Here is a 27,414-nt window from a genome sequence, read left to right as displayed (position 1 = left end):
TGCCGAGACCTGTGCCCTGCTATGGTTTGGAGTACTTGAAACACCCACGCAGTCATCTCCACCTCTCACACTACTCTACAGCTGGGCATTCATCACACACACACACACACACACACACACACACACACACACACCACTGGCCTTTCCCATCACCTCATCTGCCAACTAGTGCAGTTTGTGCTGGAAAAAAAAAATATTTTAAAGCTCCAAGGACATCAATAATTAACTTCCATACCACAAAACTTGTAATATGAGTTTGCTGAAATAAAGTCACCAGTATTTAATTCTTCTTTAAAGGGTGTCTTCTATTATTATTATTTTAGAGTGCAATTTAGTCATCAAAGGTTTACACAGCCTCATGTTTATAAATTATATAGGGCAGGGATTTAACTCTTCTGGCCCTACCTGTTTTGAAGAGAGGGAGGGTCATAACCCTGCTGTCACACCCGGCACCTGCCTTGAAAGGAGGTGAGTTCTCAGCTGGAACTTCATAGCTCTTTCAGAAATCTGGGATGAATATACAGATTTCCTCCTATGATGCAATCACCAGAATAACCCGAGAGTTGCCTTGCTGGCTTTTATCCTCCAGAAAGCTGTTGGGAAACTTCATCTTTTTCAGATGAGTTTCAGAGTCTTGCCTTGATTATATGACATAATAATAGTGGCTTTCCAATTCATCTGTGAAATGTTTTTTCATTGTGGTGGTTACTGGTGAGGGCTTCGGAGGGGGAAGGGCTACTGTCCTAGGTAAATAAAAACGGAGCTGAAACCATCTAGAGCCCTGACTGACTACCCAAGTCGTAAATTCCAAGCCCTGACTGACATGTTTACATCCTAAGGGTGGCGGCCCTCAAGCAGAGGCTCCTCCAAGTTCATCAAGGGTTTGGGACCTTGGCTTTAAATTGGCTCACTTTCCGTGCTCAACCGTAGCGTTCCACGTCGTTCTTGCCATCACAATGACGGTGCTGCGGGGTGGGAACAGGTGTTCTTTTTGTTGTTGTTCTTTTGTTGGAAAAAGTAATGTGTTCAGAGTCAAATTGGCCTAGTCCCCTGGGAGTGGGGTTGAACCCCTCGAGGTCACATGAGACTTGGCTCCTTTTCCAGGCGAAGTCTGGTGCTCTTCCCCACCCCCTATCCCTAAAGCCCTCCCATCAGCCCTCTGCCTTTTAAAACCAAGAGAAAGAATGGAGAGTCGCTCCTCAAAGGCGCCCAACTTGAATCTCCCTTTTACAGACTGGGCAGCCTCATTTCATTGGGACGAGATGCATTCCAAGAACGCTTCTGTGGTCGGCCAGAAGCGGAAAATTCAGGATGACAAATATTCCGAAGAAAACTAAAACAGGTCCCAGGATTCCGGGACTCCAGCAGGTGAAACGAGAGAGGACGTGGCACGCACGAGAGGAGCGAGTGCACACGCTGCCTGTCCTGAGTCCCTTTCTTCCATCAGTCACTATCCGAACCCCCGCCCTCAGCTGACTCGGCCGGGAGTGAGGGGATTCAACCGCGAGGGCGGCGGAGCCCACTCCGCGCTCCCCAATCCAAAGTAAACACCTAGTCTACGTTAGCCAGTGATACTGCACACCACACGTTTTGGGTTGTGTGTGTGTGTGTGTTTTCTCTTCTCTTTCTTTTTTTTTTTTTTAAGTACTGTTTGTAGAGATGAGGGCGAAAACATTTCCCGGCTGGAAAATTACTGATCACGCACTAAGACGGTAGTGAGGATAGGAAGAGGAGTTACAAGACTGAAATAAAGACCTATTGCCTTTTCCCCTCCCGGTGAAGGGCCTCCTGGGGTGTCATTTTTGGAGACCTAGGTCCCACCGCAGTGCTCCGCTTCCCAGCGCAGGGTCGCCTCCCAGCGAAGTCCCTTTGAGTGGGCTGGCCAGCTCGGAACCTAAACTAAAGGGAGCGAGTTGTCCTATGACCTTTACCTCGCCGCTTCACGTCTTTATGACTCACTTTTCTCATCTTCAAACTGAGAGTGCGAGTGCGTAGCTTGTAAAGAGCTTTGAGATCCCTGGTGAAAGGTATCTCCGCGCCTCGATTCCTCCCCGCGCTCCCACTCCGGGCAAGCAAATCTGGAACCCTTTCACTCCCTTCCTTGTCCCTTCCAGTGTCAAAACTGTAACTACGTGCCCGATCCCGGCCTTTTTCCGCCGTAGCAGACGCCCTACCCTCCTCGGAGCTTCTGAAACTCCTAGCCCCCCACCACCCGGCCTTTACCCCCACCCTGCAGAAGGCCCCACGGGCACCCGCGCCAGGCCAGGCCCAGCGCCGACACAGCCCGGCCTCTGCGTGCGTATGCAAGGGAGGGCGGGCTGGATGAGTCACGCGGATAATCGCGCTCTTGGGTGCGCAGACGACTCAACAAGCGCAACCGCGAGCAGGAGTAGGGGCGCGCCGCCGCCTTCGCCCCCGAACCCCGTCCCTGTCAGGGTTCCCGTGGCAGGGCTTTCGAGTCCAGGGAACCGACCGTGGCCGCGCAGAGGACCCTAAGTCGCGCGGCCACGGAAGCCACGCCGGGATCGCAGCGCCGAAGCCGTCGTCGCCGCCACCGCCGCCGGCGTCAGCACGGCTCCAGCCCGCCAGCTGCCTGGCTGGCGTCACGGCCCGGCCCCGCCCCGCCCGTGCCCCTCCCTCGCCCCCGCCCCCACGTGCGCGGAGTTTGTTTATTTAGCTGCCATGGCAACGCGCTGGGGGGGGCTGCGGGAGGCGGGGAGAAGAAAGGCAGGGGGCGGGGCCTGGCGGCGGAGCCCCGCGCGCCACGGGGAGGAGGCGGGGAGCGAGCGAGCGAGAAGTTATAAGTAAGAAGCGCGCGGCGGCCGCCGGCAGTTCCCCGGCCGAGAGAGCGAGCGCGGCTCCGGGCGCGCGGGGAGCAGAGGCGGTGGCGGGCGGCGGCGGCACCGGGAGCCGCCGAGTGCCCCTCCCCGCCCCTCTGGCCCCCCACCCAGCCACCCGCCCGTGACCCGCGCCCATGGCCGCGCGCACCCGGCGCAGCCCCCAGGACTCCGCACCCCGCGCCACCGCCCAGCTCGCAGTTCCGCGCCACCGCGGCCATTCTCACCTGGCGGCGCCGCCCGCCCACCGCCCGGACCACAGACCCTGAGCCGCCGACAGCCACAGTGGCCGCGACAACGGTGGGGGACACTGCTGAGTCCAAGAGCGTGCAGCCCGGCCATCGGACCTACTTATTTGCCTTGCTGATTGTCTATTTTTATAAGAGTTTACAACTTTTCTAAGCATTTTTGTATACAAAGGAACTTTTTTAAAAAGACATCTCCGGTTTATATTGAATCCAAAGAAGAAGGATCTCGGGCAATTTGAGGGTTTTGGTTTGGGGTTTCGTTTCTAAAGTTGTTTTTAATCTTCGTTGACTGTGGGGTTCTGGTTACCCCTCTCTCTTCTTCGGACTCCGGAGGACCTTCTGGGCCCCCACATTAATGAGGTAGGTGAGATGCTGGGCTTTGGGAAAGAGAAGGGGGTGAGGGCTGGTGGGAAACCTCGGAGCGGTGGCCAGAGTGGCCCCTGACTCCCGGTCCCTGTGCGCCCCGCCCGGCCCGCAGGCAGCCACCTGGCGAGTCTGACATGGCTGTCAGCGACGCTCTGCTCCCGTCCTTCTCCACGTTCGCGTCTGGCCCGGCGGGAAGGGAGAAGACACTGCGTCCAGCAGGTGCCCCGAATAACGTGAGTGTCGCGCTAGTGCCCGGTAGATTTCTGCGGACGGGATGGGGTGGATGGGCGGAATCCAGGGGTCACAAAGAGCCCCTGCCTAGGACAGGGATTGCCCTCCATTGGGACTCTACAGCCTTCCCTGGGTGGCTGCTCAGCCCTTGAGTCGGCCTGAAGTGCGTGTGGTCCCGGCACTGCGGTACCGCCAGGGGCGCACAGCGGTTCCTCGCTGGTCTCCGGGCGTCCGGGCCGTGGGGTGGGCGCACGCGGGCCATGGGTGACCAATTCTCGAGACCCTCTGGGCCCGAGTGAGCTTAGCGCGTAGGCGGCCGGGTGGCTATGGTGCATATGGAGAAAGCCACAGTGCCCTAGTGTCCCAATCTTGTGGGCGGCTGGAGCGTCTCGGGGATCTGGCGGGGAAGAGAATTCGGCTGGCGGAGGTGCGGCACTAGTTTGAGGTGGAACCGACGTGCTGCCTCTTACCCGGGTGTTGGCTGAGATTGCCAACGCCGGCACCTGGAGTCCCTAAAGCTGCTTTCCTGTCCTGTCCAGTTCCTATGGCATGGGTGGATGCTGGTGTGCTTCACCCACCAAGTCAATAGTAGAGGTGGCAACAGGGGGCTACAACTAACCGCTTCTCTCTCCCTCTGGCCTTGGCAGCGCTGGCGAGAGGAGCTCTCTCACATGAAGCGACATCCCCCACTTCCCGGCCGCCCCTACGACCTGGCGGCGACGGTGGCCACAGACCTGGAGAGTGGTGGAGCTGGCGCAGCTTGCAGCAGTAACAACCCGGCCCTCCTACCCCGGAGGGAGACCGAGGAGTTCAACGATCTCCTGGACCTAGACTTTATCCTCTCCAACTCGTTATCCCACCAGGAATCTGTAGCCGCCACTGTGACCTCCTCGGCCTCAGCTTCATCCTCGTCCTCCCCGGCGAGCAGCGGCCCTGCCAGCGCGCCCTCCACCTGCAGCTTCAGCTACCCGATCCGGGCCGGAGGTGACCCGGGCGTGGCTGCCGGCAACACAGGCGGAGGGCTCCTCTACCCCCGAGAGTCTGCGCCACCTCCCACGGCCCCCTTCAACCTGGCGGACATCAATGACGTGAGCCCTTCGGGCGGCTTCGTGGCCGAGCTCCTGCGGCCCGAGTTGGACCCTGTGTACATTCCACCACAGCAACCTCAGCCGCCAGGTGGCGGGCTGATGGGCAAGTTTGTGCTGAAGGCGTCGCTGAGCACCCCTGGCAGCGAGTACAGCAGCCCGACGGTCATCAGTGTTAGCAAAGGCAGCCCGGACGGCAGCCACCCTGTGGTGGTGGCGCCCTACAGCGGTGGCCCGCCGCGCATGTGCCCCAAGATTAAGCAAGAGTCCGTCTCCTCCTGCACAGTCGGCCGGTCCCTAGAGACCCACTTGGGCGCTGGACCCCAGCTCAGCAACGGGCACCGGCCCAGCACACACGACTTCCCCCTGGGGCGGCAGCTCCCCACCAGGACTACCCCTACAATGAGTCCCGAGGAACTGCTGAACAGCAGGGACTGTCACCCTGGCCTGCCTCTTCCGCCAGGATTCCATCCCCATCCGGGGCCCAACTACCCTCCTTTCCTGCCAGACCAGATGCAGACTCAAGTCTCGTCTCTCCATTACCAAGGTCAGTGGGGGAAGGGATGGGTAGAGCCTCTCTCTGCTGGGGAATTTTGCTCCTGGGAGGTTCTCAGGAGAGTCTTGGGAATGAAGTTGACCCCCTAGTTTCTCTACCCCTAGAGCTCATGCCACCGGGTTCCTGTCTGCCAGAGGAGCCCAAGCCAAAGAGGGGAAGAAGGTCGTGGCCCCGGAAAAGAACGGCCACCCACACTTGTGACTACGCAGGCTGTGGCAAAACCTATACGAAGAGTTCTCATCTCAAGGCACACCTTAGAACTCACACAGGTAAGGGGACCAGCGCTGTGGAGGAGGGTTGGTGCCTGTCTGCTCATAGGCTGGCGGTGGACTCCTTCAGGCTTTCTTGGGTGCTGGGGTGTATCTCTTCTCCATCTCCTGGATCACAGAGGAGGGCAGCAAACAGGCGCCTGTGTTTTTGCCCAGAAGCCTTTTGCTTGATGGATGCTATCTGCTGCCTGAATGTGCAGTTTCTCACCGGGCCTTTAAAAGATAGGGAGTTTCCTGTGTGTGGATGCCTGCCCCTCCTAGCTTGGCAATGGAGAAGTTGTACTTTGCAATGCAAAACTACGGTACCTTTAAAAGAAAAGTTTTAAATGTTGTAGCTTATTTTCATAGCCGTTCCCTCCTCTCCTTAGATCTGTGCGCCCTTAGCTGTATTCTGGTCTTTTAAAATAATTAGGTTAGTTGGCTTTACATTCCAAGAACTAATGGTTGTGATTGCTGGGGATTCTGGTTTAAAACTGCCAGTACAAGCTGGGTATGGTTTAAAGTTGTCCCTGCAAGCTGGGTGTGGTGATACTCAATTTTGTAGTTAGAAACACCCAAGAGACCGAGTTGAACGGATCAGTTGATCTTTAAGGCCAGCCTGGCTGGTCAAGAACCCCAGTCTCAAAATAACAAAAACTTAAAGGTAGCCATTAAGTGGGTAAAGTCTTGTAGATGTGTTTATGAAAACGACTGGAGAAATTAGGCACTGGTGGCACTTTGGACACCGTGTAATGAGGTGAGACACTTTGGGTTTGGGCAGAGATAACTGCCAGTCATTTCCCAGTCCTTTTCCGACACTGGCTAGGTTCAAAAGAATGAAAACATGGCTTCTGTGGAAATGGAGGTCAAGTGGGTGTTTGCGTTGTTTTGTTGCTAACTACTGTTCAGGAGTTTAAGCTCATGCGCATGCGCGTTCTTACCATCTGCATTTCAGTATGGCCCTTCAGTGTCATAAAGACATTCCTGGATGTTTTTGAGAGAGGGTGGGGTGTGCACCGGAAGTTGGCTTTACTCTCTGGCCTCTAGTTTTTAAAGGGGCTAATTCTCCGTTCCAGCAATGGCTTTAGCAGCCCTTTCTCTCTTTCCCTCACAGGTGAGAAACCTTACCACTGTGACTGGGACGGCTGTGGGTGGAAATTCGCCCGCTCCGATGAACTGACCAGGCACTACCGCAAACACACAGGGCACCGTCCCTTCCAGTGCCAGAAGTGCGACAGGGCCTTTTCCAGGTCGGACCACCTTGCCTTACACATGAAGAGGCACTTTTAAAGCCCACACAGTGGATATGACCCACACTGCCAGGAGAGAGTTCAGTATTTTTTTTTAACCTTTCACACCGTCTTCCCACGAGGGGAGGAGCCCAGCTGGCAAGCGCTACAATCATGGTCAAGTTCCCAGCCAGTCAGCTTGTGAATGATAATCAGGAGAAAGGAAGAGTCCAAGAGACAAAAAAAAAAAAAAGAAAAAGAAAAAAAAAGAAACAAAAATACCAAAAACAAACAAAAAAAAATTCACAGAACAGATGGGGTCTGAGACTGGATCTTCTATCATTCCAATATCAAATCCAACTTGAACATGCCTGGACTTACAAAATGCCGAGGGGTGACTGGAAGTTGTGGATATCAGGGTATACATTAGATCAATGAGTTGGGGGAGGGGAGGCCAGAATTCCCTTGAATTGTGTTTCGATGATGCAATATACATGTAAAGATCACCTTGTATGCTCTTTGCCTTCTAAAAAGCCATTATTATGTCAGAGGAAGAGGAAGCGATTCAGGTACAGAACATGTTCTAATAGCCTAAATGATGGTGCTTGGTGAGTCGTGGTTCTAAAGGTACCAAATGCAGGAGCCAAAGTTCTCCAACTGCTGCATACTTTGACAAGGAAAATCTATTTTTGTCTTCCGATCTACATTTATGACCTAAGTCAGGTAAATATACCTGGTTTATTCTATAACATTTTTATGCAGACAGTCTGTTATGCACTGTGGTTTCAGATGTGCAATAATTTGTACAATGGTTTATTCCCAAGTATGCCTTTAAGCAGAACAGATGTGTTTTTCTATATAGTTCCTTGCCTTAATAAATATGTAATATAAATTTAAGCAAACTTCTATTTTGTATATTTGTAAACTACAAAGTAAAAAAATGAACATTTTGTGGAGTTTGTATTTTGCATACTCAAGGTGAGAAATAAGTTTTAAATAAACCTATAATATTTTATCTGAACAGCAATCTCTTTGTTTTGATTCCGGCTTGAAAAGTAACTCACACATTAACACGGCGGTGGAGGAGGGTTTGTGAGAATCTCACTGGAAAGTCAGTTTCACCTTGACAGAAGATGTGAATTTGTTTGTTAAGCTACTCAGTTTTACATTAAGCAGTGTTGGAGTTGAGCTATACAGGTGGGGAATTATAAAACGCCTGGTTCGTGTCTGCTCCGTAAAATTACGAAAGTATACTTCCTTCCCCAAATGCACATTTCCAGGTATACATGGCTCAGTTATTCTTTGATTTGCTCAGTTTTATCAAAGAGCACTCAACAGTAAACCTGAAACCTCCAATTTCATACACACACACACACACACACACACACACTTAATTACATTTTGTCTTTTAAAGTAAATGAAATTATGAAAAGTTTTCTCTGGAGGCCTGGCCTCGTAGTCCCCACAGAATCTAAGTAACAAAAGAACCTTCCCCAAGCAAACAGCCCCAGGAACGGAATGTGGTTCCACAGTGCCCTCCGGAGGACTAAGGGCTTCATTTATGCTTCGTTTGTTATCCCCAAAGAGATCCAAAACATACTGTCTACAGAGTATTTGAAAGCTTACTCAGTTTCTCTGAAGACATGGAAACAAAAGTTATTCAAACCCCTGGGGCCGAGAGTATGTAGCTCAGTGGTGAGGGTGCACCTAAGCAAAACCCTTGGAGGTAGCAACCCCTCCCGGTGCTCAAAATTCGTGTAACTCATAAATGAAAACTTTTAAGTGGTATCCTTGTAAATTTGTAAGCATTTCTACTTCTGAGGTTATTTAAGCTTAAAACTGCGCTAATTACTGTCTCGGGAGGTTGAAGTAAAACTATTTTTAGCTGTCACAAAATGGAAAAGTACTTGTGATACTTGTAGACAACTTCAATGATGTTGTGGGTGACTCAGAAGATCAAGGGAGCAGAAGCTGACTGGCATATTCTTCAGAGTGCTTATTAACTACCCATTGTATCTTGTGCCCAGAGTTGTGTTTACACCGTAATACACTTTATAAATGAGATGTAAGAACTTACGTTCACAGGGGCTCATGGGAGATCAGCACAGAGTATTTTCGTTGACATTTAAGGGGCCAGTGTGATTGAAAAACACAACATGTGTCTTTGCTTAAAAGAAAACAGGTGCATCATAGGATGGAATTTTATGTGGCCCAAAACATATTCAAAGCAAACCTAATGACATGGAAAAATGTCCATGGTATGTTAAGTGGAAAAAGCAGGATATAACATAATAAACAGTATGACTCCAATTGTATGTGCCTGCACTGGAGTCTGGGTTTTGCTCATGTAACCGAGGCTGGCCTCAAACCTAGCTACGTTGCTGAGGAAGGCCGTGCACTCATCCTCTTACCTCTATCTCCCAAGTGCTTGGATTTGAGGCATGCTCTCTCTCATTCCAGCTGTGTTTCCTTTTCCGTGGTGGTGTGCTTGGTCTTTTTTTTTTTTTTTTTTTTTTTAAATAGGGTTTCATGTTGTAGCCCAAGCATGCCTGGAGCTTGCTGTAATGCGACATGGCCTTTAGCACGGTGACTCTCTTGCCTCAGCCACCCGAGTGCTGGGATTACAGATGTTCACCATCACAGGTGGCTTAGGTGTCTGTGTTGAGGAGCAGAAAGAACAAAGGGAAATAAAAAGACTATGAAGAAACACGGAAATGGGAATACGAGTTTTCTCAATTTAAAATTTCAGTCTGAATGAATTTGGGGACCAAATACTTCCCTCCCCGCCAGTTTGCAAACATTAGAATAAGTATGGGAACACTGCTTTTCTAAAAATAAAAGTAAAAACACCTGGTTATTTTTTAACGAATTAAAGTGAGAAAAGAAAAAGGTTGCATGCTTGATGGCTTTTTCTTTGAACTAAATAGTGGTTGCTTTTGTAATCCACCTGTCTTATGGCACAAAGCTGCTTTGTAGAAATGGTTTACTCCAGCTGGGATGTAGCTCAGATGGCAGAGTTTGCCTAGCATGCATGAGGCCTTGGGTTTGATCCCCTGTACTACATAAAACTAGGCATGGTGGTACCGACCTATAATCCCAGTTACAGAGAGACGGGAGGATCAGAAGTTCAAGGTCATCCTCAGCTGTACAACGCAAGGCCAACCTGTGATACATGAGGCTCTGTTTCAAATGAAAGAAAAAAAAAGGAAGAAATGGCTTTCTGAATGATCATTACCATCTTATGCATAAAGTTTCAAAACATTTCAAATGTATTCAAAAATGTCTGATGTCATAGGGAAACCAGTACACATTAGCTTTTTCTAATCTGCAAAAGTAAGTTCAGTATCTCAAATGAATGAGAAGAGTCCTCTCAATGTAACAGGATAAAACATTATTCAACACACACAGTGCTGAACTATGTCCTCTCACACATAGTAGCTCTGGGTGCTAGGTGCATTGTCATTGCATGTCATTGCAGAGCTTCGGAACCACACACACGTATCAGTACCTAATAATCGAGATGCCTGCTTATTATATTTTCCTTATGACATTTAATTTTATATGTCCTAGTTTTAACTGGCATGCTTACACAAGGGGATTAACTGTAGTGTTTCCTGTTGTCAACAGACATGTAGCTGACTTTTATTCTGTCAAAATAGTCTTCCTACCGGAAGAGATTTGCAAGTCTGTTCCTTTTGTCTTTGTTTGTTGCTCTTCTTGGGTTGAGACAGTGTCTCCTGTATCCCAGTCTGGCCTAGAAATCCCTATATAGCCTTCAACTTCTGATCTTCCTGCCTTCATCTCTCAAGTGCTGGGTTTATACGATGCTGAAGATGGAGGACCCTGTACATGCTGGACAAGCATTCCACCACTGGAGCTGCATTCTCAAACTTTGTTTTTATTGGGGTTGAGGAGCAGTCTTTATATGTATCTCAGGCTGGTCTCAAACTCACTCTGTAGACACCTCCTCCAAAAATTGTTTGACCTTTTAGAACAGTATGGAATAATATTTCACAACTGGAGATTAACAGTTTTTACATAATATATATAATAGACAGATAGATAGATAGATAGATAGATGATAGAGCTATGTAGCAGAGGCTGGCCTTGAACTCCTGATTCTCCAGTCTCCACCTCCAGAGTGCTAGGATTATGAGTGTGTGCCTCTATGCCCAGCTATGTGAGTCTTTATAGGGAAACCAGGTAGTGCGATGTGTAGAACTGTTCCACAGGAAATATATTAACACAAGTTCTTGTACCTGTTGTGCTTTGACAACACAGGGAGTCTCTAGATTTAGCAACGAGTGCCAGCCACCTGCTCCATTGCAAGCTCTGGCTTCTGATGCTGTATTTAGCACAACACAGACCAGATCATCCCCCACACACACCCCTTTCTTCTCTCTCTCTCTCTCTCTCTCTCTCTCTCTCTCTCTCTCTCTCTCTCTCTCTCATTTAGACAAAGGTACCACCCTGTCCTACAAAAACACTTTTATATATTTATTGTCTTTGTCATTTTATTATTTTATTATGCATTATGCTTTTTATATTTGTTTTAGTTCTTTGTATTTTCTTAGCACCTTCTACAGCCTATTGTATACTGTCAAGTTTTTATAGTGCTAAACTGAAGCCATGTCTGCCTCCTAAAGGTCACTTATGAAACTGTCTTCCATTGTTCACATGTACAGTCACTCAAAAATATTTCATATAAAACCGCCATGATCTGTCTTCATAAGCAAGGCTGTGGAATGTGCTACCTGTGAAATCCAAGGGGAGAGAGCCTAACAAAATCAGAACACTGTATAAAATTAATCTTTTTAATTTTTACATTAAATGAAATTAGAAGGCTTAGTCTTAAACACAAAAGAAAATCTTAAGGAAATTTCTCACCATGTCCTGAAAAATGTTTAATTCTCCAATCATTTTAAATTATGTAGTGTGTCTATGCCCAGATCACAGTCAGAACAGAGGGCAAACAACCTCAGAATGTATGTTAAAACACAACTTTCCCAGACTGGTATGAAGCCTCTTGTAACCAGTTAACATGATTGGCAAAGGAGCTACACGGGGGCACATCAGTCATATTGCTGTAACTGTGTATATCTGGAGCCCTTCATTTTAATTGTTTTGACCATGCTCTTAATACAGTATCACTTAAACTGCTTTGGTTCTCTCACACCTTAATGAGTCAACATGTTGCAAACAGATCCGCCCAAAAGTCTTCCAATTGTTCTTAAAGGAAAAGAAGGGGAATAAGTAGAAATCTCATTTAAGAAGAGCAAAAGGGGCCGGGCGGTGGTGGCACACGCCTTTAATCCCAGCACTCGGGAGGCAGAGCCAGGCGGATCTCTGTGAGTTCGAGGCCGGCCTGGGCTACCAAGTGAGTTCCAGGAAAGGCGCAAAGCTACGCAGAGAAACCCTGTCTCGAAAAACCAAAAAAAAAAAAAAAGAGCAAAAGGGAAAACGCACACCTGTGGGGTCCCTGTACGGTCTCTGTGGTCATCTGACAGAACGTTTGCTTTGGGGGTGCACCTCAGTGATTACAATACCCAGAATGTTAGCGTCATTTGCTGTGCTTTTCGGTTTGGTCTATGTTTATGTTACATGTTATCATTTAAGCAGGGCAGAAAACAAGTAGTTTTCTAATAGAACTGCAGGTCAACGGTTGATGACATCTAGACAGACAGATAAGCAGACAGACAAATAAAGGAGCCCCGCTAGAAGTTGGACAATTATCTAGTTAAATCAATTACAACAAACAGTCAAATATGTCCAATTCACTGTGTCTAAGACCAGAAGTTCCTATCCCATTTTATTTTTATTTATTATGTTTGAGACAGGGTCTCAAGTTCCCCAACTGAGACTTGAATTGATCTTCCTGCTTCCACCTCTTGGGTGCTGGGATTACAGATGTATGTCATAATGTCGGGTTTATGCAGTGCTGAGGATCAAACCCAAGGTTTGGTACATGCTAGGCAGGCACTTTCCCAACTGAGCCAAATCCCTAGGCAGTTCTTATATCATATATATTTGAGTCTCCACTGACACAGGATCAATGGGTTGCCACATGGCCAAATCCCCATGGCATAAACCCCATGCGTGCAGGTGCTGTATCTGCATACTCACTCAGCAGCCTTTAAGGTATAGGTAAGTGCTGCACAGAGCTATTTAAGGAAGCTTGGATGCATTTGCTGAAAGCCTGAGAGGTAAGGTAAGGCAGTATAAACCATGAAAGAATGCAATCAGCACGATTGAAAGGGACTCTCTCCACCAGGACACACCTCATTCTGATCCAGGTTCCTTTTGGCTGGTGTATAATAATCCCTTAGTGCTACACAATTCTATGACTCTGTTACCTTACAAGAGGCAGGGGTGGGACTTCCCCCTCCCAGCCCCAATTACATGGATGAAAAAGCCAAGATTCCCTTTTCATAAAGTTCATTTCTCATTCTTGCTGCCATGCCCTGAATGCTTCTTCTTGTTTGTTTGGGGTGTTTTGTTTTGGTTTGGTTTTTAGATGGGGTTTCATGCAGCACAGGCTAGTCTTAACTCGTGATCCTCCGAAGTGCTGGTCTTACAGGCATGAGCCACCACGCCCCATCATACTCACAAGCATTTCTAATATTTTGTCTTCAGTCTGCTGGACAGGTAGGGCAGCAGGCAAAACAGATACATCCAGTTCAGGAGGATTTGCTAACACCCAGATTCTTCCAGTAAGGCTGCTCAGAATTGAAAGCCATAGACTTTCTGTCTCCCAAACCAGTGTGCCCTTCTCATCAAGACTAGGGAGTTCCAGTTTCCTGCCCACCTGCCTCCCTTTCTCTTCCTTCTTCCTTCCTTCCTTCCTTCCTTCCTTCCTTCCTTCCTTCCTTCCTTCCTTCCTTCTTGCCTTCCTTCCTTTCTTCTTTCTTTCATTCTCTTTCTTTTTTTTCTTTCTTTCTTCTTTCTTCCTTTCCTTTCTTTTTTCCTCTTTCCTCAGTTTTTATGAGACAGGGTCTCACTTTGTAGCTCAGGCTGGCCTCAATTTCACAGTAAATCCTCCTGTGTCAGCCTCTCAAGTGATGGTATTACAGGTATGTGCCCCCACACTAGGCTTCAAAGCTGAGTTCTTGAAAAGACTCCTTTGTGCTACTCAACACTGAGCTGTCTATACTACAAGGTTCGATGGTTCTGGCTCCCTGGGCACACAGGAGCTTCTGGAGCCCACAGGGAGCTTCTCTTGTTTGCTGCAGGATTACCATCATCATCATCCTCAGCTGAATGAAATCAGTGATGGATGAACATCTAGCCCCCCAAAACTCAGCATCTCTTTTCAGCGGATTCTCCTTTGCTGGGTGACTACGGCATTGACTAAGGAGTCTGACTTGTTTCAGGAATGTATTGGAGGAAGCAGAAGGCTATGGGGACACTCTTGAATGGTCAGGACACCGTGAGCATGTTCTCTGTGAAACAAAACTTGGGAGAACGGAGCTATTTTACCCTTTTTCATGCATGGCCTGCCGTACTTCCTTTCACAGGAAAATGTATGAGAAAGGAATACTGAGGAAGTCATACAACAATAATAAGACAAAAAGTGACGCCTTAAAAGTGGGTGAATGAGACAAAAGGGAGGGGACCAACTCTTTTCATCTGCCTGACACCCTCCTTGGGGTTTGGAGGCATTTCCTCACTTTATAATACGCCTAGATATGTTGACACATGTGAGGGTCAGAGGTCAACATTTGAGAGACAGTTGTCTCCTTCCATCACGGGATCTAGGGCTCAAACTCAGATCATCAGGTCTCAAGAGCTTTTACCTGATGATCCACCTTGCCGTCATTAGTTTGGAGTATTTTGTTTTGAGACCAAGGTCTTATATAGTCTACCTTTATTCCAGATTCCCTAGGCACTGAGGTGGACCTGACCTAGAGCTACCGATCCTCCTGCCTCTGCCTCCCTAGGACGGAGATCATCCTCTCAGTATCTACTGAGTTCCAGGCCAGTCCAGGACACATGACCCCTTGTCTCAACAAAGGAAATCAGCACCCCAGCTTTCGTCTGTTTGTTTTGAACCTTTCTTGGGAAAGTGATTAGATTTTTCTTTGAAAGACTCGGGCACATTCCCCGCACCTCCATGCCGTGTGCCTCATACACTTTTCTTGATTGCTTCTTATTTCATATACATTGAACCTGTCATTCGGGTGCATGTTAAAACATGCTGCTCAGGTTGAGCACAAATATTTTAGCGTTATTCAACAAAACAGTTTAAACTTCTTTTGGAACTAGTGATTCAAGCAGAATAGAACACTTCGAGGAGGAAAGTTAACCCATGAAATACCTTGAGTTTCTATGGTACAGAGACCTTGTGTCTTAGCTATGGGAAGAAAATTAGTTTCTTTTAAGCACATTAAAGTTTATGACATGAGAATAACTGACTTCATAGGAGCCGAGTGCCAAAGTCTGAAGAGGAGAACAGGCTTGGCCTGGGGGACTCTTTGCATTAAGAACTTTGTTAGGCAAAGCCATGGCGGCTTAGAAGTCTGATTTGCAATTTGTGCCTTTGTCAAAGGATTAGATGATCCCTACTGTTTAATGTTCGGGTCTCAATTTGCATATGGAAACACATGCCTCTTCCAGGTTTGGCTCTCGGTTATTCTCAGTTTCTCACCCTAGTCTGCAGCAGATACTGTGTATAAAACTTGATGAAATTGTTTGCAGTGATTCTGGGCGTGGGGTGGATTGGTTTTAAGGGGAAGTCTACCTGGACTTCAAGAATACCGACCTGGGAATCCGTTTGGCAACTGACAAAGAATTCAAAGCGAGAGGCATACAGGTGTCGTTGCTTTCCAGAATTAGAACACATGGCACACTGTTAACAAAGGAACTCTGAGGAGATGTGGTCAGTGAAAGGAACTGAAGGGAGGGAGCCTCTGGCTGCTTTAGGGCACATTTGGCCACCTCTGTTCAGTGTCTTCCCTTATACTTCAAGGTTTGAGAAAACTGATTTTAGATTTGCTGTAACAAAACCCTCATCTCAACATGGTGTTTAACAGCCTAGCCTTTGGCAAACAGCTTTTGACTAACATTTGCTTTGAGCCCGTTCCCAGATGGGCAACCTAAACCCTGGAATAGAAGCTTCTCAAGGAGGGATAATTTTACAGGTTGTGGGTTTAGAAGGAACGGTTTACGTGTTTGTTTATTTTCTTTTGAACTCTCCGTTTTCTTTCTTTTAGCTTTGTCCCAGCCAGAGGGAAGTGCTTCCTCTGTGGCCTGGGAATTCTGGTTGAGTAAGGTGAAGGTGGATGGAGAGAAAAAGGCAGGATTCAAAGCCATTAAGTTACCCCAGACTGATGAGAATTTTGCTAGAGGTCAAGGACTTTGTTACATATATTTTATTTCATTTTTTGCTATTTTGAGATAAGGTCTCATGTAGCTTTGGTTAACTTCGAACTCTATGTCTGGAGGATGATCTTGAAATCCTGACTCTACCCCACCCCTACCCCACCAAGTTCTGGGACTGCAGGGGCATGCCAGTGTGCTACATTGTTATATCCCTTTAGGTTAGACAGAAGCCTATAGGAGTGTGACTTGTCTAAGGTAACACGGGTATAAGAAGAATCTGTCTGCCTTGGAAGTCTGCTCCCTCCCTTACTGGAACAATATGTCATCTCTCAGACAAACTAAAGCTCCTCACCCCCTAAGGATGTGTGCTTCCGTTTCGAATCTAAACAGGGTGATATTTGGTGCATACAAAACAAAACAAAACAAAACAAAACAAACAACAACAACAACAAAAAACACGATTGGCCTGACCATCCCTTTTCCTAATAGAGACAAGTAATCTTATGTATAATTCTATTAAAAATACCTCACATTCCTCTAGGTTCCAGTTTGAACAGTGACTTTAGAAAGGACGACACACTCCTGCCTTGTAGCAACTCATAGCCTCTACCAAAGCGCCATGAATAAGTAAGTCATAGACTTTCTTCTAGGGTAATTCCCACATGATTTCAAAGCATTTTATGCACGTCTTCAATTGCTGGGAGCAAGCACCAGCATCTCTATTTATAGTTGGGTCCACTGGAGGTGGGTTTAAAAAAACATCTTAGGAGTCTGGGTGTGCAAGAAAATACATGTACTCCTAGCACTCTGGAGGTGGAAGGAGGGTAAGTTCAAGATTAACCTCTGCCACATGGCAATGCTCTGTGTGTGTGTGTGTGTGTTCACGCGCGTGTGCATGCATGTTTGTGCATTTGAGAGAGAGACCCCAAAGCCTCTTTCTTCATTGCACGATGCCGCAGGGGAAGCTGGCCACTCTGACCTACCACACTGAGACTGTTCTGAGCTATGGCCATGGGAAACACTATTACTTCTTGCCCATCTTCCAAAACCCTTTGCCAACATTCTTCTAATGCTCCCAATATCTAAAGATAATCCCTTTTCCCCTAACCAGGATCTCAACCGAAAATAGAGCTGGGCATGTGCCGCCAGGCATGAACGAATGACTCAGAAGCCATTTCAGATCTCAGCAGCCTGGAAGGCACTGTTGGACACAGGATCAGAGTCTGGGAGCCTGTGAATGACAGGCTGGAAGGCGTCCCAAAGACTGGCTTGCTCAAAGCCTCCTTCTCACAAACAGGGAAGCAGGAGCCTCTCATCCCCCTCAGAGTTACGTTCCTGTAGAACCCCATTGTAGCCTCAGATTCCTAACCCTTGGATTCAGTTTGCAAAAAAAGGTCTTGGGGTAAGACTAAGCAAGACCCAGAGGTATCCTAACCAATTCTCAAGGGGTGAGCAAGTGTGCGTGTCTCCCTGAGCAGCAGTGTCCATCATCAGGGACCTAGAAGGGAAACAGCCTCCTTTGTGCTGATTTGGTTTACTGGCTCCGCTGAGCTTTCGTTGGGCTGTGTTGAGTCTTGTTTGTTAGGCTGTGCTACTGCTTTGCCTTTCTCCTTTAGCTCATGGGTTTATGTCCTCTTTCTGTCCAACTGTAGGGCATTAGCTACGAAAGTCCTGGTGGAACCTCTGAACCAACTGCTACACCCATTCAAGTGATTTCAATGAAGAAGGACCAGCATGTGGCATGGCTTACTTCCTATCATTCCTATGCTCAGCATTCTATGCATTTTTCTCATTCAGTCCCCATGACAACTCTGTGAGGCTACTATTCTTCTCATTCTGAGGACTGGGGACATGAGAACCTAGATAAGGCCTGTATAACCTAAACAGAATAAAAACGAGTGAGTAATAAAGCTGTGGTTTCTCTCTCTCTCTCTCTCTCTCTCTCTCTCTCTCTCTCTCTCTCTCTCTCTCTCGTGTGTGTGTGTGTGTGTGTGTGTGTGTGTGTGTGTGTGTGTGTGGACTGGACTCAAGTTCCCAGGCTTGCACTTTCCCTCTGTACAAAGTTCAGGCTGGTCTGGAGCCTCCATCTCTCTGTGTAACTTAGGCTGCCCTTAAACTTATGATCCTCTGCTCTGTCTCCTAGAAGCTGAGACTGCAGGTATGTATCACCACGCCCTGCCAAACCCACATGTGACACTCTCTCTCTGCATATATATGTATGTATATAAAAATACATGTATATGGAGAGAATGTATATATATACATAAATATATATGCAGGGAATGTTCAAAACTTCATAGTCGGGGTGATTATTTATGCTAAGAAAATTCTAGAAGGAATGTTGTCCATTCTTGGAGCCATCCTTCCCAGATTCTGCTAAAAGAGCTTTCCTGTTTTATCTTGAGCACTTAACCTGCTTAGTTTTCTTTATGTGTCTCCTCCACAACACAGCACAGTGAAGATAATGCCTGACAGGGTGTGTCTAGCCTGTAGTTAATGCTCAATAAGTATTTTTTTTTACTTGAAAGTATCTAGCAAACCCATAACGTTTATTCTTTCTCTGTCTGTCTCTAAAAAACAGAAACAGTTTTCACCCCCAATCCCTTTTTGCTTGTTTGTTTAGTTTTCTTTTTGAAAAGATAGGTATCACTATGTACGCCTGGATGGCCTGAAATTCACTATATAGACCATGCTAGCCTTAAAGTAGCATCAGTCCTTTGCCTCTGCCTCAAAAGTATGACAGGCACATGTGCACCTCTGTGTCTAGCTTGACTCTGAATATTTAAGTGAATTTGCATATTTCATCTGAAATCCATAATGACAACGGCAAAGCCCACTCCACTCCATGAAGACGCTGCAGTGGTCTTTCAGATGAGAAAGGACACCCTTCGCCTTGCTCACATCATACATACCCTACACTAGATAGTTCTTTCAATGGCTAAGGAGAAACCTGTTGGAAACCTGCTTAGATAAATAAACCTGCTTTGAGTCAAGAGGTAATCATTAATGTTTCAAGGGCTAATTCACTTGGTGACCTATTCCCTCAGAAGGCTTTTCGGAGCACCCCTGATGATGGATTTCAGAAGATAAACTTGCCAGTCAGCAGACTCCAGTTGAGCAAGACAATTGACTGAAGATGGAGAGATTGAAGTTTGGGTGATGAATGATCACCGCCTATCAGGTCCCTGTGAAATGGAAGAAGCTCTCAGTGTCCCCTGATAGGTGTTGTTTGGGTCAGCCCCACAACCCCCCTCTCCCTCTCCACAAAGGATTAGTTAGAGCCTCGGGAAGAAGCGGGGACAAAATCTTGCAGTCAGCAACACTCTGGGCCTTGACCTTGCTCTGCTGTTTCTAATCACATGTCACTTGTTTGGGATTTTGCTTTTCTGTGTTCTTCAGAAGGGCGACTTTCGCAGCGTCAAGATTTTAAAGTCAATAGGGAATCATCCCTGAGATCTTCCAGGCCAGCGTGATGCCTCAGCAGGCCTCCTGCCCCTTCCCCAAGCAGGACCAAACTCCTATATAAAATTCATAAAATTCTTGGCAGAAAAGAAACCCTCCCATTGGAAGGAACAGATGCTCTGCGAGTAACTTTTGCCATGATTTGCTGTTCCTAATACCGTAGTTTTAAAACGTGTGGGGATGTTAACTTATTTTTATAAATGTCAACATGTTCTGGGCAATTCTTCCATCTCCATCTCTGGCATACACATCACCAACACACTTTCTCTCTCTCTCTCTCTCTCTCTCTCTCTCTCTCTCTCTCTCTCTCTCTCTCTCTCTCTCTCTCTCTCTCTCTCTCTCTCTCTCTCTCTCTCTCTCTCTCTCTGTCGGGAATTTGGAAGCTATGAAAAAGCGAAAGTGGAAAATCCAACAAGCACGCAGATGTATAAGCTAACTCTGAAAGTGGTGAGCCAGTGCCTCCCAGCTGTGGATCTCAGAAACATCCTTCCTCTTTGCAGAGCATCTGGATGGTCCTGACGCGACTACCAAGGCAATTAGGATCAGTTAGCATTTGAGAATCAGCTATTAGCAAGACTTTATTACAGTAACCTAGTCATAAAATCCCCTTTCCGCAGAGCCGACCTGGGTTCCCGCTCCGGGGATTGGAGTGTCTGCTTGCCTGGGCTTCTGCTGGATGCAGCCCTGGAACCCCTTATCGGCTATGGGGTTCAAAATCGGAACTAGGGTTCTGAATGGGGTGAGATGCGGTGCGGCTCCGCGGCACCTGGCCGTGGAGACTTCGGGGGCTGGGCTGGGAAGCAGCGCACGCGCGTTCAAGGGCGCATTGGGATCCGCCTGGAGCCGCAAGGGCAGGGTTCTGGCTCGGCCAGAGCGGACCCACGTAGTCCAGGTCTCCTGCCCCGCCCCGGAGAGCTCCGTCGCGTCCCTGTTCCTCTCCAAGTGGAGATGGAATGGGAGCTCCTAGGGTGTGGCTGGCGGAGGAGCAGGTCGCCTTGTGTCCTCGAAGCTCCCGGGCGGCCCCGTTGTCCTCGACGCCGGAAGGCCCGAGCTGGAGGCGGGAGCTGCGCGGTCTGCAGCGCCCCCCGCCGGTCCTTCCGCAGTAACGCGGCCGCAGGTGGGAAAGCCTGAGACCCAGACCCCAGGCAGACCCTTTAGAAGGGCAGAAATCCAAATCTTGTTAGGGGATTTCTCATCTTGACTCACTGCATGGTTTGGGGCTCCTGAAAACTGGACTCCTAGGCCTCTCTTTAGCTGAGGCATACTGGGAGGTCGCACGAACGTTTCAGAACAGGAGTGGGTTGCAGACCAGGACAGGATTCTGGTTTTTTTGTTGTTGTTGTTTTGGTACCAGGATTGAAGCCAAGATTTCATGCATGCTAAGTGGGGCTTGTACCACAGAGCTACACCCACTTGTCGACCTTCCCACAGAGAAGGAACCTGACTACCCAGGTGGGATATAGTCACCTGTGGCTGTGAACCCAACTGTCTTCTCTTTGAACCTCATACCCTCATTACAAAATAGGAATGATCTTATCTGCTTCCCAAGTAAGAAATGCAGAGCCCCAAGAGCAACAACAATACTACCTGGAGTATACAGCAGATGCAGCAAGAGACCCTTGTCCCTCACACAGGCAGCCAGCAGACCCAAGGTCCTTTTTTTCTTACAACACATAGCAAATGCTCAGTGGTCGATATGAATGCCTCTGGCAATCGTGTCTGCTCATGCAGCTTGGCCTGCCCCAAAGTAGGTTTTTAAATTGTGTGTGTGTGTGTGTGTGTGTGTGTGTGTGTGTGTGTGTGTGTGTGTGGTGTGTGATGTATGGGCGTCAGAGTACAACTTTATTTTTCCCATTTACTCATTTAGTGTGTGTGTGGAAATCGGAGGACAACTTGTGCCATTGTGTTATCGGATGCTTAAGTTTGACAGACAGCACCTTTATCCATATCTCCTCAGTCCATTCAGGAAGTGTTGACTGCTGGGGTCCTGTACCTCATCCCCCCTTAACAGCTCTCGAATACGTGTCTCACATCCTTTCTGGGACTTACAGTGTTACAAAATGTAAGGGCACACAGACATGCCAATTCCTTGAGGTCTGTATCCTATAAATACCCAGTGCCACATCTTTCAGGATGAGTTAGTTATTCCTGCTGGAGTGGACCAGTGTGAGGTACACGAATTCAGCAGGTACTCTACTAATTCTAATTTTTTTTTTTTTTTTTTTTTTTTTGTCTCAGGAAGCAGAAGCCCAGTGAGGATTTGGTGGAGTGGCCACCTTGGCCTTGTCAAAGGACGCCTCCTGGGACCTGACACTCCTGCCCTCTTTCTAAAGGTTGGTACTTTGCCTAGAGAAGCGGTGATGGTTCTTCCCAGAGGTACTCTCCTCCAATCCTTTTCTGAGACATTGGCTTCAAAAGGCAACATGAACTGAGACAAAAGTCACATGGAAACCTATTATGAGGTTTTTGTTTTGTGGGTTTTTTTTTCCTTGTTTGTTTTCTGCAACAGAGTCTCACGCAGCCCAGACTAGACTTCTACACCTGGCTTTTCCTACCTTCACCTCCAAAATTCTGGGGTTCCAGGCCTGTACCACCTTACCAGGCTAACCTGTTATTTCTTCTTCTGTTTTATTCTGAGTGTTCTGGGGCCCTTTTGTACAGGAGTGAAGGGTGGATATGGTGAGAAGAGCATGTGGTATTTGTAATTAATCCTATTGAGTATGATAACCCATGCCTATAATCCCAACACACAGGAGGTTGAGACAGGGGGATTGAAAGTTAGAGGCCAGCCTGGTGTGTGTAGCCAAGACCCTGTCTCAAATAAATTTTTTAAAAAAGCAAAAAAGTATAACAGGAAGCATATGAGCACTGATGTAATAATATTATTTTTAGAAGGGCGGAAATCCAAATGTGATATATTTTGTGGATGTGTGAGAAGGTGTGAGAAGAGGGGAATCCCATCCTCATGACTTTTCTAAGTCTTGGAAATACCATCCTTCAGGGGCTGGGGAGATGCCTCTGGCGGTACAGCGCTTGCTATGCAGCATGGGAGCCTGGGCTTGCACCTCCATAACTTACGTACAGCCAGGATGGGTCTGCAATCCCAGGGCTCCTCCTACATGACAAGAGGCTGGAAGGCAGGAACATTCCTCAGAAGCTCAAAGTCCAGCTGCCCTGGTCCCCCCAGCTTCAAACAACAGAGACGCCATCTCAAAACAAACCGGAAGGCAAGGACTGATACCCTAGTCTTCTGACGTCATATGTGCTATGTGGCCTGTTCGTTCGTGTACACACACACACACACACACACACACACACACACACACACACACACACTGGCATCCTTCAAATTAAAAAAAAAAAAGCAAAGAAACAAAAAGACACAAAGAATCCCATAAAAATGACGTCTAATCTTCCCCTGGCCTCAGCAGTCAACAAAGTATCTTCATGTATATCTTATCCACTTAGCCATTCTCTGGATGAACCTCAGAGGGGACATGAGATTTTGGACACAGTGCTGATGATGTTCACAGCCCAGTCACTGCTTACATCCTGCCTCATCTCCACGCTGCTAGCCAGTGATTCTGCTCTCCCAGGTTCTGGTGTGGGATGGGTCACTGTGCATCTGAGCAAGCATTCTTCATGACTCTTCAGAAATGATAGGACATGTGCTTTATTAATATGGAGCACTGGACAAATTAGAGAGCCTTCACATATTATAACAAGGTAAGCAACAGCTGTTACTTTACCAAAACTACTCATTATGGGCCGTTTGTTTAAAAGTTGTACTGGTGGCGTGGAAACTGGGCTTTTTCCTCGCTGACTCACAGGAAACAAAAATAAGTTACTATCAGGTGATGGCCATACTTAGAAGCCAAACTAAAAATGAGAAGGCTTGTCATCCTTGGGTGGAGGGCAATTTGGTTCTCTTCTTCAAGCTGGGAAGTGCCAAGTGATAGAAAAAAATTGAAGATTTTCTTCCTTCCTTCTGCTCCCTTTCTTTCTTTCTTTCTTTCTTTCTTTCTTTCTTTCTTTCTTTCTTCCTTTCTTTTCTTTCTTTCTTTCTTTCTTTTTATGTGTGTGTGTTGAGACAGGGTCCACTGTTTCCCAGGCTGGCCTGAAACTTGCTATATAGCCAAGGATGATCTTTGAACTCGGCCTCTTACTTCTCAAGAGCGGGGAGTATAGGTATGTGCCACTAGGCCCAGTTTATATGGCACTGGGGATCAAACCCAGAGCTTTATACATGCTATAAACAAACACTCTACTAACTTAACTACATCTCCCACCTCTTGGCAGTTTCTTTGAGTCAGGGTCTCATGTAGCCCAGGCTGGCCTCAAACTCCTGTACAGCCAAGATTGGCCTTAAATTCCTGAATCTGCTCCTCCCACCTCCTGAATTCTGGGGTTACAGTGCACCGCATCATGCATCATGCCTGACTTTAATAAGGTGTGTGTGTTTTGTGTGTGTGTGTGTGTGTGTGTGTGTGTGTGTGTGTGTGTGTTGAGACAAAGTCTCTACATAGCCGTTGGCTATCCTAGACCTCACCATGTAGATCAGGCTGGCCTTGAAATCACAGAGCTCTGCCTGCCTCTGCCTCCTAAGTGGTGGACTTAAAGGCATGCACCACCATGCCTAGCTGCTTAATAAGTTTTAAAAAGCAGTTTTGTATTGTCAACTATGGGCACTATATTATACACCAAATCTCCAGAACTTAAGACTGAAACTTCACATTCGCAGGGCAACAATTACCCACTTGCCCCTCCAGGCCTCTGGCAGCTACCATTTCACTCTCTGCTTTGAAGAGCTTATTTTAGATACTTAACAGAATCATAATCATTCAGTATTTGTTCCCTTAGCACAATCCTCTATATTCTTGGAAATGGCAGGATTTACTTTGTAATTTTTATTCAGTTAGTTTATTGGCGATACTGGTCCTCAAACTCAGGACCCTATGCATGCTCTATCACTGAGATACATCCCTGATGTTTAAAGGGTTTAACTTAAGCTTCTGGGGTCTCATTGTGTTATCCATCTAACCTCAAGCTCCTGAGCTCAAATGATCCTCCCACCTGAGCCTCTTGAATGGCTGGGGTTATAAAGTACACCACCACACTCAACTGGAGTCCATTCCCATTCTCTTTGAAATGGTGTTCCACTGCATGAATAGACCACATCAACAAATATTGCGCTTGTTTCCAGCTTTGTTCAGTAATTTACAGTAGCAAGATTTATTCATATTTTATCTGAATGAGTGTTTTGCTTGAGAGATGTCTGTGACCACCTTATTTTATCTGAATGAGTGTTTTGCTTGAGAGATGTCTGTGACCACCTTCACGCAGTGCCAGCCAATGCTAGAAGAGGGCGTAGATCTTCTAGAACTAAAGTTATGGTGGTTGGAAGCCACCCTGTGGATGCTAGGGATCAAAACTAGGTCCTCTGGAAGAGCAGCTGATGCTGTCGTCTGCTGCTGAACCACCTCTGCAGCCCCCAAGAAGAGAATTTCAGCTAGGGTAGATAGTAAGAGGTTTATTTCTGGTTTGGTAGGGATAGCACTGAATGGCTGGAAAGCTTAGGGTCATCTAAATATTTTGACAATAATAAAGCCTTGCAATCAGTGAACATAACATGTTTCTTCGTTTTTTTCCTTTTTTGGTGTGTGTGTGTGTGTGTGTGTGTGTGTGTGTGTGTGTGTGCATGCTCCTCATGTCTTTCTTTGTTCTACCCTTCTTAGTGTATAAGTCTTCCACCTCATGATCAATTCCCAAGTATTCTATTGATCTTTATGCTACTGCTCATGGGATTGTTTTCTTAACTTCTTTTTAAGACACTCCGTTGTGGCTGTCTAGGAAAACAACTGGTTGCTGTGCATTCATTTTCTGTCTTCCAAGTTTACTGAACTCACTTATCAGATTTAGTAGGAATTTTTTTTTTTGGTGACATCTTTAGGACTTACCATATGTAAAATCATATCATCTGGGGCTGAAGACACAGGTCAGTTGGTAGAATGTGTGCCCAAGATCCTGGGTTGAATCCCCAGCACCATGTGAACTGGCACATGTCTGTAACCCCGGTCCTCAGAACGTGGAACTACATAGCTAGCATGTTTGAGGCCAGGCTGGGCTACAAGAGACCCTGTCTCAAAACCAAAAATTCATATTATCTGCAAGCAGAGATGATACGATTTGCTTCTTCCTTTCTGGTCTGGGTGTTCTTAATTTATTTTTCTTGCCTAATTGCTCTGGCTAGAATTGCCAGCACTACTGGTAGGAATAGTCATTCTCGTCTTGTTTCTGTTAGAGAGAAGAAATACTTTAGTTTCTCTCACCACTGAGTTTGTTAGTTATGGGCTTGTCACACTTGGCCTGTATTTTGGTCAGTGTATCTGTGTTCAGTGTCGCTTATCTTAAAGGGGTATTGAATTTTGTCCAGTGCTTTTTCTGTTTGGATTGAGATGATCACATACTTTCTAGCCTTTGTTTGCTGAATGTGTGATCAAAGGCCTGGAGAGAAGCAACTTAAGGGAGAAAGGTTTGTTTTAGCTAGAGTATGCAGTCTATAGTCACGGAAAAGGTGGGACTGCGATGGCCGGGGTTGACCAATCAGATTGCCTGTCCAGTGAAGAAGCAGGGATGGATGCTGATGCTCAGCTGGCTTCTTCATCCCTACTGAGTCCAGAACCCTAAGCCTCCCACGTTTTAAATGGTTCATTCCTCCTCAGCTAAACTTTCCTAGAAACACCTTCACAGGCATGGCTAATAATGTCTCCATGGTTTGGGCCTTTGTTGGTATTGTTTTTGTTTTTACAGATCCACGTTTATTTATTTACTTGTTCATTAGTTTTAACTCCAGGAAGGGTACAGCGTCACACGGATTCTGTGCCCAATGGCCTTTGCAGGAAGGCTGCTTCGGAATTGGGCATGAAGCATACCACTGCTTCCCGAATTACCTTTCCCCAGATCTCTCTGGCTTTGTTTGGCTTGTCTCCAGGAGTCACTGTGTTGTCTTTCGCTGTATACACATGAGCACATCTCTTGCCCAAGTAGAATTCAGTTTCATCTCGGGCATAAATGCGTTCAAGTTTAAGAAGAGCTATGTGCTCTCTTTGGTTCTGGAGACCTCACTTACAGCCAGCAAAAACGGCCTTGCAGCACTGCCTTCCAGACTTATTTGCCTTTTAGAAGTCTTGCTCCCGGCAGGCCCCAGTAATTACCCCCAAAGTTCAGCTCCATGGTGATTTTAAACCCAGTCAAGTTGATAATAAAAATTAGCCATCACAGTATATCACAGTTTTCAGTCTTCATATGATGAACTATCATTGTATCCTTGGATAAATTCAATTCAGTTGTGCTGTATGGTTCTTTTTATATGCTATTGAATTTAGTTTGCGATTCTTTTTAATTTGACAGTTTGAGACAGGGCAATCATCTTCCTGCTTCTGCCTTCCGGGTGCTGGGATCACAAGTTACCATGGCCAGATGGCTCACTAATACTTGGTTGAGGATTCCCCCCACCACACACACACACACACCCATCTTCAGGTAGGGCAGTAGTTAACAAGTTCAGGGACTTTCCTGCCTCTGCCTTCCCCACCCCCACACCAGGTAGCATGGCTGATAAATTGGTGCTGGGATCCAAAACTCTGGCTCTCGTGTTGGCATAGCAAGCACTCTTAACCACCGAGCCCTCTCTCCAGATCCCTGGTTTTTGCAAACATTCATTGAAGATATCGGTCTATAATTTTCTGTTTGGAAGCCTCTTTGACATTTGTGTCATGGCAATGCCGGCCTCATAGAGTGAGTTTGGTCAGACAGAGTGGCACGTGCCTTGTAG

At 47.0% G+C, this 27,414-nt stretch overlaps 1 protein-coding gene, 1 long non-coding RNA gene and 1 pseudogene across 4 annotated transcripts in view; 1 reads left to right on the top strand and 2 right to left on the bottom strand.

The window, feature by feature from the left end:
* The window catches only part of LOC131903662 (uncharacterized), a 33,866-nt gene extending 32,259 nt beyond the window's left edge, over nt 1–1,607 (bottom strand). For all 3 annotated transcript variants that reach the window (XR_009377560.1, XR_009377558.1, XR_009377559.1), the window contains exon 1: nt 406–1,607. This is a non-coding gene — a long non-coding RNA (uncharacterized LOC131903662). The remainder of the gene's footprint in view (nt 1–405) is intronic.
* Nucleotides 1,608–2,707: 1,100 nt separating this feature from the next.
* Klf4 (KLF transcription factor 4) lies at nt 2,708–7,306 on the top strand. The gene is made up of 5 exons (XM_059254369.1): nt 2,708–3,445; nt 3,564–3,684; nt 4,330–5,314; nt 5,428–5,592; nt 6,686–7,306. Exons 1-5 carry the CDS (start codon nt 3,441–3,443, stop codon nt 6,859–6,861), a joined length of 1,452 nt encoding a protein of 483 aa, XP_059110352.1. The 5' UTR covers nt 2,708–3,440; the 3' UTR covers nt 6,862–7,306.
* A 19,117-nt stretch (nt 7,307–26,423) lies between these two features.
* Nucleotides 26,424–27,414, bottom strand: part of LOC131904771 (large ribosomal subunit protein eL33-like) — a 30,028-nt pseudogene continuing 29,037 nt past the window's right edge.

This window comes from Peromyscus eremicus, chromosome 2, assembly GCF_949786415.1.
Source record: "Peromyscus eremicus chromosome 2, PerEre_H2_v1, whole genome shotgun sequence".
NCBI classification, from domain to species: domain Eukaryota; kingdom Metazoa; phylum Chordata; class Mammalia; order Rodentia; family Cricetidae; genus Peromyscus; species Peromyscus eremicus.
The sequence above is the reverse complement of the archived record's forward strand: the minus strand, read 5'-3'. Positions and strand labels throughout refer to the sequence as shown.